This window comes from Phanerochaete carnosa (assembly GCF_000300595.1).
Source record: "Phanerochaete carnosa HHB-10118-sp unplaced genomic scaffold PHACAscaffold_4, whole genome shotgun sequence".
NCBI classification, from domain to species: Eukaryota; Fungi; Basidiomycota; class Agaricomycetes; order Polyporales; family Phanerochaetaceae; genus Phanerochaete; species Phanerochaete carnosa.
Window position 1 is genome coordinate 3,014,313 of NW_006767631.1, and position 14,545 is coordinate 3,028,857.

General features: G+C 47.9%; 3 protein-coding genes across 3 annotated transcripts; 1 reads left to right on the top strand and 2 right to left on the bottom strand.

Annotated features, from left to right (window-relative positions):
• Positions 1-4: 4 nt before the first annotated feature.
• Positions 5-723, bottom strand: PHACADRAFT_194683 (uncharacterized protein; the record flags this gene model as incomplete). Its single annotated transcript, XM_007394876.1, has 4 exons — positions 5-18; positions 129-298; positions 354-528; positions 594-723. 4 exons carry the CDS (start codon positions 721-723, stop codon positions 5-7), a joined length of 489 nt encoding a protein of 162 aa, XP_007394938.1.
• A 678-nt stretch (positions 724-1,401) lies between these two features.
• PHACADRAFT_92239 (uncharacterized protein) lies at positions 1,402-7,889 on the bottom strand (the record flags this gene model as incomplete). Its single annotated transcript, XM_007394877.1, has 9 exons — positions 1,402-1,640; positions 1,705-1,787; positions 1,843-1,955; positions 2,020-2,168; positions 2,233-2,293; positions 2,426-2,576; positions 7,235-7,298; positions 7,353-7,524; positions 7,647-7,889. 9 exons carry the CDS (start codon positions 7,887-7,889, stop codon positions 1,402-1,404), a joined length of 1,275 nt encoding a protein of 424 aa, XP_007394939.1.
• Positions 7,890-11,202: 3,313 nt separating this feature from the next.
• PHACADRAFT_254685 (uncharacterized protein) lies at positions 11,203-14,378 on the top strand. Its single transcript, XM_007394878.1, has 15 exons — positions 11,203-11,313; positions 11,351-11,357; positions 11,432-11,481; positions 11,543-11,612; positions 11,675-11,773; positions 11,830-11,896; positions 11,952-12,044; positions 12,101-12,274; positions 12,330-12,365; positions 12,419-12,959; positions 13,014-13,182; positions 13,236-13,506; positions 13,558-13,622; positions 13,676-13,896; positions 13,951-14,378. The coding sequence occupies exons 1-10, from the start codon at positions 11,219-11,221 to the stop codon at positions 12,499-12,501; spliced, it is 774 nt and encodes a 257-aa protein (XP_007394940.1). The 5' UTR covers positions 11,203-11,218; the 3' UTR covers positions 12,502-12,959; positions 13,014-13,182; positions 13,236-13,506; positions 13,558-13,622; positions 13,676-13,896; positions 13,951-14,378.
• Positions 14,379-14,545: the final 167 nt, after the last annotated feature.

Below are 14,545 nucleotides of genomic sequence, written 5' to 3' on the forward strand. Positions count from 1 at the left end.
AAATTCATACAAGCAAAACTTGCATTTCTTGTGTCCATTCTCATCTGTCTCAATGAAGGGCCAGACATCCTTAGCTTGCTTGCCTTGTCTGTTGCCTGCAGGCCCATGAGGCGATTTCTGACGCTGACCAGCAACAGGTGAATTGGGAGGGCCTGCTAGCTTGCGAGTTGGGGTGGCAGGAGTAGGCAGGAGATCATGTGAAGAGCCTGCAGCTGGCGTTAGACTAGTAGGCAAGTCTTCAGAGTCGTCTGCAATATCAATGTTGATGTATTCACAACTATCAGCAACTGGAACAGATCTACAAAGATCCAAACATTAGAGCATAGCAATTTGCAGTATTGGTCACCACGCACTTGTCTATCGAGCTCTCCCCACTTGGATTGTGCTGGTGATTGGCACGACCTCTCCGGGGTGATGCAAATGCCATGAGCACCTCTCCTTCAGCAACATCCTGAACCCCTGGACCTTTCCTACCACCTCTCTTCTTTGCTGGGGAACCTTGGACAGCATCTTCAGATGAGAATTCATCTACAGAATTCAAGATGTTATCAGCAGACAACATCAAACTGCACAAAAGCTCAAAAAAAGCGCACCAGACAGCCTAAACTGGGTCATAACAGCTCCATTGTCAAACTCAACATGCTTAGAGGCCACCTTTTGCCTCTTAGGTGTCTTCTGAGGGGTCTCGGCAGCTCTCTTCTTTCCATGGTTGCGAGGAGGCATAGTGGCAAGCAAGGTGACGCGGCGTTTGCCTTTTTGGGACAACTGGACCTGACTGCAAGCCACCGCCGAGTCGCGCCAAGCTGCAGCTAAGCCGCGTAACAGCCAAGAGCCAATCAGCGACTTGACTTGGCTGCCACATGGCTTGACTGCAACGACTAGCGGCTAAGCAGTCAAGCCGTGGCAACACTACTCTCGGCTCTGGTGCCGGTTCATTCCCTGCTGCGTTTTCCTTTGTCTCAGCTTCCTCAGCGTACTAAGTATTGGACTGAGTATATTAGGAAATAGATAACATATATAAGAACACAATGTATTATCCTAGAAATTTACTGTTGATTACTCATGATTTTTCCGCCTGCGCAAAGATTTCCACAACACTGCCAAATAGATTCCTGAGCTCGCGTCCCTCAACTTGATGACATAAAAATAGCACTCATCAAGGCTGACATTCTGCAGGATTATATGTTCCAAAATCTTGAGAGTACTCAGATGAGTGCTGCGGGAGCAGCGTAGTGTTTTAACATAGGTTTCTCAGGGGGAAAAGATAGCACTGGTTAACAAATGGTTGTATGTGTAGCAGCCCTCGTAATGCTGGCATACGTAATCAATCAGACCGAGAACTTGACTAACGCCGTCTGTCCACCATCTCACAGCTTAACAAACTTCACTCTGGTTTGTGTGCTAGAGGAGTATACAAATTTCAATGACATTGGATAAACAAGAGCTGTAGCGAGTCAAGACCCACCCAATATCAATGAACTCTTTTAGCGTTCGCTCCTTGCTCTTAAAACAGATCATGAGGTTGACATCTAGATTATATTGTTGAATTCTGCCATTGCCATAATTTGGCAGGAGTGGCTCAGGAGCCAAGTCATCACCATCCCGAGCCAAAGCTTCCTGGTGGTTTGCCACAAAACATACTTGTCTGAATGATGTGTGAGCTTTAATACTTGAGCCATGTTTCCATCTCACACAGAAACTTACAAATGAGTATGCGACTTGTAGGCTTCATAGACAATTTGACATTCTGAAGAATCTTGACACATGACTCATCCAGCCAGTCATGCCTGCAATAGGTCACATCAGGAGCACAAAACGCCTCATAGCTGAAACGATACCTACAAGATGTTATGAATATAGTAAATATTGCAATCCTTGACTGGAGCATCCTTGAAGAAGTCGATGGGTATGAAAGCTGTACGTGCCTGCTGAATCATGTCAGGAAGCTCTTTCAACTATAGCTAATTGCAGCAAATGATTAGACAAAACTTAGTCGCTGGATAGCAGAGATGCATTCACCTCAGACCAACGTGTCTGGAGGTCCTCCAGATCCTGGACAACAATCTTGAGCTTCAGATACTCCTTCAATAGGTCTAGGGCTACATGCCCGTTACTGCCACTGACATCACAAACAACTGCATTGTGCACAAGGCTCTGCCAGTCATACACTAGACATGTTGTAACATAAGTTGACCTTTATGAGCTTATATCGTGCTTCAAGTGAAAATCTACTCTTGGGTAAGAGTCCTCTGTCAGTGATGTCTCTCCACCCAATCATAGCACTGGAGAACCGCTATCAAAGCTGGTTAAATTAGCCTAACTTTTGCACTGAAGGAAGCTAACCTCACGCTTGTCAGGCTATGGCTCACAGAATTAGACAAGGGCTGGAAAGATGGTGGCAGCAATGACATTACTGTGAACTTACGCATTTCTTGTAGTACTCAAAGAATGGCGCCCCATTGACCTTGCAGAATGCAGTTTGGCTAGGGTCGTAAGAAGAGCTATATTTCTCATCAACTAGTGCCTCCCACATGTAGGTTGAGTATGAAGGTTGATAGTGGACAAAAATAGAGAAACTCGCAGAGAGTGGAGGCAAACTTGTGAGTGGGCAGATAGACGCTAACATAAGTGCAAATAAGTGCACGTTTGTAAACATATGTGCATGTAAGCACACTGACACGCAAGTATGTGCACTGACGTGTACGTTGTCATGCACCATAATTATAAGTATAGGAAAACTAAAGAAATAATAGGTATTCAAATCAAAAAGAAACCGCTTACTCAGAGCTGCAAAGTAAGCATAGACACTTAAGCTTACTAAAAGTGAATCAATGACTAATAATATGACTCAGCTTCTTAGTAATCTAGAAACTATGCTTAGTAAAGGTCTATGCTCAACAGCTATGAATTACCAAAATATAGTAATACTCTAACAAACATTAGTGATAGCTTATCAATACATTAGTAAAACAGACAGAAGGCTGACTAATACAGACAAAATGCTTATTAATAAAAGTAGAAGTAGCTTAGTAATTACAGTAGAATAGAAGAGCCAGTTTTGCTATTGGCTAAGGAACAACAGGCTGAAAGGTATAAATAGGAGAGGTTCTCTGAGGGACACGGACACACCAACCCACCAAGCACCACACACACTCTCAAGGATTTAGCTAGCAGCAAACCTGCAGTTAATCCCCTGAGCTCTTTAGCTCTCAGAGAATAGACTCATTTCTTTAAAGCCTAGGAAATTCCTTAAGCACAGTAGAGCCTCTGACTTTCAAATAACCTGAAGGGAAACGCCCTTGGTATAGTGCACGAGTTCACTATTTGACTAACCCTAGACTGCGAGAGCTAGTGGCGTCATTATTTGAGACTGTGGTACGTCTCCTGTAGAGCTTACAGTAATTAGACTAGCAGTAAAGAGATTAATTCTATTCTTGATCTTCAACTCTAAATTGGAAGCTTCAGACTGCTTCAAGTTATACAAATCCTCTAAGGACATTAAATTGTCCTTACTAGCCAAAGCTTACTAAGTTAACCAAGACATTAAGTTGTCTTTGTTACCCTCTTTTCTTACTTATCTAAAAACCCTATTCTACTAACCCAAGTAGCTAGTTTTTAAGCTACTAACCAAACCTCCTTACAGCCCATCTTCTAAGATTCTGTAAAAAGTCCCTTGTAAACAGGCAAGTGAGGCTTTAGAGTATTTAAGCAGATTAGTAGGTGGTCTTTGAATTAGTCCCCCACGAACACCAGGATAGCTTGGTTGAAAGGCTAACCCAGTGAACCCTGGAAAGAAAAGATTGGGAAAACCAAATCTAAGTATTCCATACTATACCCTTCTTGCTTCTAGTTTAGAACAGACCAAACTCCATTCTCTTTTATTAAAAAGTAGCCTTCTAGGATTTCTCCTAGAATCTTCTTTATACCAAACCTCATTTTTATTTTTTACTTACTTTTCTTATCCTAACCTTTTCTTTACAACAACGTATATGCATGTACATGCACTTAATTACACATATTTGCACCATCAGAAGACTCAAACTCACAAATACCATAAAGCTAGAGCTCGCTCAAGCGCTAATAACCAGTACTTACACACATGTATATGCACTTAAGTGCACGTATGTACACATACATCTATATATGTGCGCTCTCATGTATGTGTGAGGTGACACAACCTTCCAATTTTGATTGTCAAAGGTGCACGTACGTGCACATAAGTGCGCATAAGTGCACAATGATGGGCACCTGACAAGTCTGAGTTGATGTCTTGCAAGTTTGAATGGGCATCTTGCAAGTTTGAGTGGACTCCTTGCAAGTTTGAGTATGTATTACATGCATGTAAGTGCATGTACGCCCACTTACAGGCACCGATATACACTTATGTGCACATGTACTCACAGGCGTGCACATGTGTACATGTACACTCACTTGCAATCATAAAAGCACAGCAAGAATGGTGAGTTGCAAACAGTACAGAGTTAAGTTTTGATTTTTGTCCAATATCAACCTTCACAGTTGAGGCTTTCATCATCTTGTCAGTGCTGTAGGGCATAAGCAATGATCTAATGCTCTGACACGATGATTAACATACCATGCACCAACAAAGCAACAGACGGGATCACTAGACAGGGGCTTCATACTGAGTCTATTGTTGATATACACATTTGGTCACACTGAAAACATTGTAAGGTTTACCAAACAGTATTGCGAGGCAGAAGAGAGCAAACCTTCACAATATACATGCTTCATCATAAGAAATCTGAGCAATTGCCCAAGCTTCCCTGCATCAATCCCAGAAGGTTTCACCAGTTTTTCTACAGGAAGACCCTCCAGTTTATTAAGAAGTAGGTCAGATATCTTGGCGTTTGCGATGACCTGCAGACTAGTGGATTTGATATGCTACATGGTGTCAGTTGAACATAAAAGGATTTAATGGAGTGATGTTCCAGCTCACTCCGAAGGCTTTCTATAAGCTTGCCGATTCAGTCACCCACTGTAAAAAAAGGTGGAGAGCTACATACATTTACTATACAGTTGCCTGGTTGGGCAATGGTCACACATAGCTGCGCGCAGGCAGCTTCAATGGTCTGTCTGGCTTTTGTGACTTTTGGGAGAGTGGTTGGGAGTTTTAAAAGGGCTGTCGTCCAGTGAGTCCAGCAAAGGAGCGTCTTGTTTGACAGCGCCATGAGCTACAATGACTTCCTGCATCAAAGAACTGATGAGCTCGACGAGTGTGATTAATTTGGTGCTTTGGATACTGCTAGCAGACATAGCGAAGGGTGTAATCATGAGGGAGCAATCTCAAAACATGCTGAGATTTGGTTTATATTTTGGAGTGGGCGCTGTTGGTGACCCCTGACTCAGAGCACTTGACCTCTTTCTCAAGCTTAAAAGTAGCACCCATGTCATCTATGACAGTTGATACCGGCATCACTTCTCATGGCAAGTTGCTCTACTGGTACACACATTGCAGCGAAGGCTGAAGGTGCATCGGGAGCATGAAGAGAAACCTTCTATTCAGTGATCACAAAAAGGAGGAGTTGTCAATGCACAATCGACAATGAGCACCTGTGTTGGGATGGGGTCATTGTGCTGTATTGTTAGAAAATGCATTAGGCCGGGCATTGCATCAAAGGAACTGTTTTATGCAGGACTTGCTTTGCAATGGAGCTCCAGTTGATGAACTGCAAAGAAATATCAGGGGTGGCCTGATGTCAAATGGACGCAATATCTAAATAACCAAAGGCAGTAGATACAGTCCAAGATGTGCTGATGATTGGGATTGCAAGCTCTGGGACCACATGGATGGAGTATAAACGCACCATACAAAGGGAATATGGTACGTGTCTGCGACTGATAACCACAATTGGACCACCTTCCGCATTTCCTAGACGTGTTCGATGAGCAGGTTCATTTGAACACTAACTATCATTGCGCTTGTGTACATGATAAATCAAAGCGAGAGTTTGACTAGTGCCGTGTGTCCTCCATCCCACAGCTTGACAAATGTCAGACTAGCTCGAGCGCTGTAAGTGCCAGTTTGAATGCCACCAAATAAGCAAGAGCTCCAGTAGGAACCCACCCAATACCAATGAGGTCTTGCAGCATTCGTCCTTTGCTATTGAAAGAGATCATCAGGTTGACATCTAGATTATACCGTCGGATTCTGCCGTTGCCATAGTTCGGCAGGAGCAGTTCAGGTGCTGAATTGCCACCAATAATCGAATCTTCCCTAGTGGTCTGCTGCAAGACATATTCATCTGAACAATATGTGAGAGTGTAGGCAATTCCCTTGTTTTGCAATTATGCTTACGAATAAGGACATGACTTGTGGCCTTCATGGATGCCTTGAGATTTTGGAGAATCTTAACACATGGCTTGTCTGGCCAGTTGTGTTTGTGGTAGGCCATGTCAGAAATAGGAAACACCTCTTGGCTGGAACAGTGCCTACAAAACATTACGAATATAGTAAATGTTGCAATCCTTGACTGGAGCATCCCTGAAGAAATCAATGGGCACGAAAGCTGTATGTGCCTGCTGAACCACGTTGGGAAGCTCTTTTGACCATAGCTGATTGTTTCAAACAATTAGTCATGACTTAGTCAGATAACGGAGGTGCACTTGCCTCAAACCAATGTGGTCAAATACTCTCCAGATCCTAGACAACAATCTTAAGCTTCAGATACTCCTTCACTAGGTCCAGAGTTGCGTGTCTGCTACTGCCACCAATATCACAGATGACCGCATCCTGATGGAGAATGCTCCAGTCGTACATTGTATGAATTGTGACAGGCTCGTGGGCTTTTATTACACTTTAAAACAAAGGCTCACTCTTTGGCAGAAGACCCCTGTCAGTAATGTTTCCCCATCCAACCATAGCATCGGAGAACCGCTATCAAAGCTCATCAAGTCAGCCTGTATTGTACGATGACTCCAAAGTGAGTCGACTCAAACCTCACACTTGTCAGGCTAGAGCATACAAAATTGGTTGAATCTAGACCGCAGCAGTGGCATTAATGTGGACTTACATTTTTTTGTAGTATTCAAAGAATGGCACACTGTTGACCTTGTGGAATGTGCTTTGGTTAGAATCGTGAGAAGAGCCATATTCCTTGTCGACTAGTGTTTTCTAGGTAGATGTTGTGGCTTTTATCAGGTCGTCAGTGCTGTAGAAAATTAGGAAATTGATATTTCAACACAGTGACTAACATACCATACACTGATATAGCACCAGACAGGATCACTGGACAGAAGCTTCATACTGAGTGTATTGTTGGTATACACATTTGGTTGCACTGGGAGCGGCATCGGGCCTGTTGAGCAACACCTTGAGGCAGAAGAGAACAAACCTTCACGGTACACGTGTTTCGTCACAAGGAATCTGAGCACTTGCCCAAGCTTTCCTGCATTGATCCCAGATAGTTTTGCCATTTCTTCCACGGCAAGGCTCTTAGGTTTGTTTAGGAGCAGGTCAAATATCTTCATGTCTACAGTGACCTGCAAACAAGCAGATTTAGTGTACTGGACAGCTAGAGTTGGGCTCAAAGAAATGCAACGAAGTATCATTCCAGCACACCCCAAAGGCCTTCTGCATGCTTTCCGAATCAGCCATTGGCTGTGGAATAAGATGGTAGGCTATGTACATTCACTATGCAATCGCCCGATTGGGCGATGGTTGCACATAGCTGTGCACAAGCTGCTTCAATGATTTGCCTAGCTTTTGTAACGTTAGGGGGAGTGGTTGCGGGAATCTCAAGAGGGCCTTCATCCAGCAAGTTCAGCAAAGGAGAGTCTTGTCTGGCATCACTATAAGCTGCAATGACTTCCCTGACTGAAGAGCTGATGAGCTCGACGAGTGCAGTCAATTGGGCACTGCCAATAGACATAGTGCTAAGGAGCTAGAGTGGCAGTGTACAATAGGAAGGAGGCCGACAGGAAGGTTGTGTGAACTGAAGTCCAGTTATGATATACTGCTGAAGAGAAACTCGATACAAGCAGCTGATCTTGCCTGTTATATTGAACAGATATGACGTCTGGACTGCTCGGTTGATGTGGACCGAGATTGGCTGATAATGGAGTCTTTTAGCTTTTGGGGCTAAGCGAACTGAATGCTGCCGCACTCACCTTACGGAGACGGGGCAGGATATTTGTGTGCATCTAGCATCCTTGCTCTGACATTCAAAAGCCCACATCTGATCAAAATAGCACCTGTAATTCCTGTGCACATTTGATGAGCGAATTTACTCAAACACATCAGATACCAATGCGCTTGTATACAGGATAAATTAAAGTGAAAATTCAACCAGTGCCATCTGTCCTCCATCCCACAGCTTGACAAACATCAGACCAGCGGGGCTGCCTGATGTGTCCTGAAATTCAAGGTGCTTATGATAGCGTAATACCCAAGCTTCCTATAACAATGAACGCAAATAGCAATTGTCTCATTGGTGAGCCTTTAAGCTTTGGGGTTCAACAGACTCAATGGGCTCACTATACCGAATTCTAAAGCTTTACACTGTCGGCGTCTTCAAGCTCGAAGGACGTCCGTCAGATTATGTCGTCCTAGAACGTGGCTGAGGCTTATTTTATAAGTGTGTGCATGTGCATGTTTCTGGTTCAAGTAGTTCAACGTGATGAATGTGCTTGTTAGAACAGCGGCAGAATTCAATGCAGGAACAAGCGGTGGAGGGAGCGACTCGGCGGTGTTCCCACGAATTTGATGCAATAATGGGCCACAAAGGCCGATGTTCCGCCGAGTTCGATAATCGCTCGTCCTATCTCTCGCACTGCGATGTGGAAGCTGCAAGTACTTTGGGTGCTGGGAGTGCTAGGCTTGAGGGCGCCCGACAAAGCCACAACTGGCAGACTCCCTTTCAATACTCACCAGTAAACCGTCAGCTTGAGGAATCTGCAGAAGGGCACCGTACTTCACAAACTACCAGCACATCGTGAACAAGGTGACGCCAACATCTGATTTGAATCATGGGGCGCTTTTATTCGGGTGCAGTGGGATCATATTTGTATGCCACAACGGCGATAATATCGTATGTGTTTACCCTTCTCTCGCTCTCGTGCCTTGCCAGCTCATGCCATGCTGCAAAGCAGATCTTGTGACTTAATGACGAGCGACTTGTTGGCAGTAGACATTTTGGTCTCTTTGTGAGTGCTTCAAGTGCAAAGTACTTACACCGGGTACGTCACTCTTTCGCGTCCTCAGCTCAAATCGATTTATCTTACTTTCAACACCCGTTGATGACTATGCCATCGTAGTGCCTGACCGCGAAGTAAGGTTTCTTCACCCACAGGACGCTTCTGAAGGAGCAGCATGTGGCTAGAATTTCTAATTTCATTCTTCGGCCTCTCGGACGCCAGAACAACGGCTTTTAGGGACTAGTATGGTCCTCCCCCGGACAAACCCACAGCTAATCGGACGGAGTCTTGCATTAGATCCCCTTCTGAAACCAGCGCAGCCTGTTGTACAGCTAGAGCTCAAGGGCCTGACTCCCGTCATCTGTCAAATCGTCTCATCTCTCCGAACAGATACAGGTTACATTTGCACCGCTCCAGCAACCTTCTTTATGGCGCTGTCTACGCCCATCTTTGGTGGCTGTAACATCACATGTATGCGGGCAGCATACCATGCGGTGCTATAGTACCGTTGCGGCTGTCGGCACCGACGTGACGTTCCGCAGCACCGGCTTACCAGGTAAGCGGCATGAGTAAGCTCGTCGAATTCCATAATCGCCATATAATGCACTGATGGCACGTCCTGTCAGGCTGAAAAAGAAGAAATTCAAGGCTCAGAGTCTGATATACGAGTCAAGGTTGACGTGATCCACATGTACAAGGATTCCACTTACTTTCCGACAATATATTCTATTCACCTTCTTTCGTACAGCTGTCTTCGCAGACGGAAGCGCCAGAACTCGCTGACCCGAGACTCGCAAATTGATACGATGTCACACCTAGGGTCATGAATTGGTTAGTCGCTACGTATACCGACGGCTCGAGGGGCTAAGACCGAGGAGTGCGATCACAAGGCTACGCCACAAAGCTTCCTGGCGCACCACGCGGGCCATCCACGCAGTCCTCAGTGACATGCAGCCATATGGACCATGTGGTGCCGCTCGATCTTCCTCCCTGAAGAAACGCACCAATATCAAAAGCCCATATGACGTTGATACGGCGGACGCTGCTACCGCCAGCATAGCCCACAATACAGTAAAATTCGTTTCTCCATTGGTGATAATCCGATATCGTAGAAGTCATGCGCCGGTTAGACCATCGGCCACATCTCAGACTGGGACAAAAGCCCTGATTTCTGCCAAATTCGAATTGAAACCCGAGTCCATCCAACTCAGGAACAGTTACCAGTGAGATAGCCAGTAAAGTCAGAACATCGACGCATTTTCGCGTTATCGCAGACTCGTTGTCTGGTACGGTGTACAAGTTCTTGGAAATCGTGCTGACGGCGGCCACCATCGCTGGATCGGTCATTGTCCATGTGGGTACGTCCAACACGGGCAAGTTTTGCGCTCACAAGCAAGCCCAATAACGCCTTACTAGAACGTCGAATGCCATACATATTCCACTTCGTCAGTAGACCTCCTCTTCCATTCATATGCTATTACTCATACTACTGCGATCATCGCACAGAAACATGTATCAGGTGGGAACTTGAGCATCTTCAAGTTCTGACAATACGGCAACTATCACTCATCCTGTCTGTGGTGAAGCCACCACCACAGGATTACAGAACAGAATCTTGCGGAAGCATCTTCGAACTAGCGAGTTGCGATGGCCTGGGTACAGCATGCGTCCGATGCTGTGACCAGGGTTGGATGATGCTGATGCGCCGCTAGGTTTCCTGCTGACCCAGCTCATATGACATCTCATCTGCATGCAGAGGTAGGCATAGTTTAGTAGAACATCACTCGAATAACCTGAGTCCTCATGATCGTTCGTTGCAGCCATGTGCGCGCTCGGCAATACGTCGTCAGATCGAGGCTTGTTCTGTTCTCTTGACCGCCTTCCTCACTGATGCCATTGTGCAGCAATGCGGTTGGCGGCAAGTTTGCCCGCACAGGCAAGGCATCGAGACATCTCACCAGACATTCTCGAGGTCTTTCCGAAGTATAAAACCGGTACAAAGTCAAGAACGCACCCCAGCAGTCTAGCTCTCCGTTCCTCTCCCCTCAGCACGTCTACACTCAGCATGAAGGCCGCCTCCGCTCTCCTCGCCGTCTCGCTCGCGGCTGTCGCCAGCGCTCGCACCTTCACGGTGTACAATGGCTGCCCGTTCACCATTTGGTACGTCACCTGTGACGTCCGAGTATCATGCAGCTGACCCTGCTCTTATCCAGGCCTGCTGTAAGTAGCTTTCAGCAAGCTGCCCCATCGTGACAAGGTATATCCTAACCTTGCATAGATGTTCACCGACCTAAACGTCGGCAGTGCTGTTCCCAGCTACCAAACTGGGTAAGCGATTCTCATTCTCCGCGGTATCTTCGGCGACTGACCAGCGTGCTTTCGCGGTCAGATGGGAGGCAGCTGCATACACCTCCGTGAGCTTCACAGTGCCCGACAACTGGCAAGCTGGCCGCATCTGGGTAAGCTCTCCCCACCCTCGGACATTCTCCCGCCGCACATTGACGTGGGAAACGCAATACAGGGTCGCCGCGATTGCGACTTCAGTGACTCGAACCCTGCCACGCAGTGCGCCGACGGCGGCTGCAATGGCGGTCTGGAATGTGACCCGCACACCGGGACGGTAAGTCTCGTCTGGCTATGCTTCCCGCTCCATCCAGGCGCTCACACGGGCCACAGGGCGTCCCGCCTGCCACGGTTGCCGAGTTTACACTCCAGGGCAACGGCAATCTCGACTACTACGATGGTGCGCATAAATCGTCTCTGGTTGTCCCATACCCGTCTCACTGACAGACCGGCAGTCTCCCTCGTCGACGGCTACAACCTGCCGATGCGCATCGACAACACCCAGGGCTGTGGCGTCGCGTCGTGCCCAGTCGACCTTGGCCCGAACTGTGCGTGCACCGCGGAGCGATATGTCAGCATCATGTACTGACATATTGCTTGTTAGGCCCTTCTCCGCTGATAGGCCCCTTCGATTCGACCGGCTTCCCCGTCGGTTGCAAGAGCGCTTGCGAGGCAAACCTTGACGGAAACCAGGCCAACTCGCCCAACTGCTGCAGCGGGCAGTACGACACTGCGGCGACGTGCCCGTCCTCTGGCGTGGCCTATTACTCTTACTTCAGTGAGTGCAAGCTGTGAGGCCTTGAAGAGAGGTATCTAAGTAATTTCATCCGCAGAGGGCAACTGCCCCAACGCGTACGCATATGCCTACGGTAAGTCTGAGTTTCCTCGGCAGGCGCAGCCCTGAGGCTCATGAGCATCACAGACGAGAGCAGCGGTACCGCCCTCTGGACCTGCAACTCCGCCCTCGCGCCCGACTACACCGTCACTTTCTGCCCGGCTAGTTAAAAGATACCCTAAAAGATACCCATGGCGTCTAGTACGGCCAACGGCCACGGCGGCGGATGTGGCACGCATCTATCATAGTGAGAGGGTGTGCTCGTGTAGATGTATAGTAAATGTACACGGAAGATGCTGGGAAATGAAGATCATGGTATTACCAATTCCACTCGCGATCTCGCCGGATCTCCTCTGCCCTGCGCGCAACAATCTTCGCCGTCTCGGCGCCCCAAAGCTCTTCAGGCCGCTTCTCAGTGTCGTCACCACCGATGCCGAAGACCTCTTTCAGGTGCCTGTCGGCCTCTTTGTCCTCCATCACGACGCAGTTCTCGAGCATGAGCGGCCGCTCGGGATCCCAGCGGACAACCGTAGGACGCGTCGGGACCGGATGTGGAGGGACAACAGAACGGCCTCGATGAATATCCTCAAAGAGCAGGCCAACATCATCTTCATCAACGGGTAGACGGCTGACAGAAACAAATCAACGAGTTATTGGTATCAACAGCTTTGAGCGCGCTCACTTCAACGTATGGCCAGCAATTTTCTCTTCTCGGTGCAAGAAGTCGCGCCACATCTTCTCGTATAGCTTCTTCCTGCCCTTCACAGCCAACGGATTCAGGACAGGCTTGCCAGCCATCTCGCACAAGATGTATGTCGCTATGTGCAAACCGAATATTGATGGCAATGGTCCTATCATCGCCTGTGTCAGATCTTATCCGTGTCAGATCATCCGAGGTGCTCACCAAGTACGGGTAAAATCCGAACACGAAAGTCGTCGAACACGCCAAGCTCCTTTACGTCGCCCTTCTTGAACTCTTCTTCAGGTAGCGGCAGCAGCTTCACGTCGCTCGGCACTTCAGTTGAATAAACTACCGGGATACCGGAGGAAACGCCCTGCGTGCGCAGACGCCGCCGCACAGAGCGGGCAAGAGGGTCGTAGATGGTGTGCGAGATGTCGCTGATTTGAATCCGCGTTGGGTCGGCTTTTGCACCTGCGCCCATGGACGAAAACACCTGCGCAAAGTGAGAAATGTCACATCGCATATAGCGACCACAAGCACGTACCTTGATGCCGTGGTCGTGGCAGTACTTCAGCAGGTCTACTTTCGTAGTGATGTTATCAATGGCATCTGAGCACTACTGTCAGATTCAGACGTGTTGAGACCCCAGCCTGCCTACGCACCAATGACCCAGTCAGCGCCATCAAGCAACAGCCCTCCTTGGTCTTTCCGCCAGATGTCTACGCGCCCATCTACACGCACCCAACGCGAAATCTGCTTCAGCGTGCGCTCGATACAGCTGACCTTCGGCGTGCCGACATCTGCAAGCGTGGCTGTCGCGTGCCGGTTCAAAGAGGAGAGGGTAACATAGTCGAAGTCGACCAAACGGATATCAGTCACTCCTCTGCGTACTACTCAGTATTCGAGCAGACCGAAAGCGAGACATCGGCTTACTTACGACCGCACAAGCATGACCGCCGCCCAGCTGCCTACGCCTCCGCATCCGACCACGACGACTTTGCCTCGCCGAATTTTCGTCATGCCCTCTTCACCGAAGAATGCATAGTTCCGAGCGAGCTGCTCGCGGATGAGCTCTTCGCTGTAACCCCCGGCCAACGCAGGCGGTGTTGGCGGGGTGGCCTTGCCTGGCGACGATCCTTCTAATAACGTTGCGCTCGCCTTGGCCTCTTGTTCCGAAAGTGAGCGCAGAATCTCATCGTTCAAGTCTCGACGTTTTTGTCTGCGTGTGTGGCCAGTGTATGCGGCGAGGACACCTGCGGTTGCTGCAGACGCTGCGATCGCTGTCAGCACTAGCTGAGCTTTGTGAGAGTTCAAGTCGATGATCATGAACTTCGTAGAAAAGGTCGTTTAGAAGAGACTGGGTTCAGACGTCACCAGGCTGAAAGAGGTCGTGGTAAAACTCAGAAAAACGAGTGTGTGCCGCCGGTTGTGCGCTGTGGAGCTCGTGTTTTTCATTTCGACATAGTGCTTTTCTTTCACTGCACACAAAGTCGAACATGTCCCCGAAAATGGGTCCTACTTGTATATACGAC

Bases quoted from the DNA above. Each gene is read 5' to 3' on its own strand.
- PHACADRAFT_254685 (XM_007394878.1), top strand. From the start codon at position 11,219: ATGAAGGCCGCCTCCGCTCTCCTCGCCGTCTCGCTCGCGGCTGTCGCC. The intron at 11,482-11,542 runs GTAAGCGATTCT...TTTCGCGGTCAG, and splicing joins GTTCCCAGCTACCAAACTGG to ATGGGAGGCAGCTGCATACA. The intron at 11,613-11,674 runs GTAAGCTCTCCC...AACGCAATACAG, and splicing joins GGCAAGCTGGCCGCATCTGG to GGTCGCCGCGATTGCGACTT.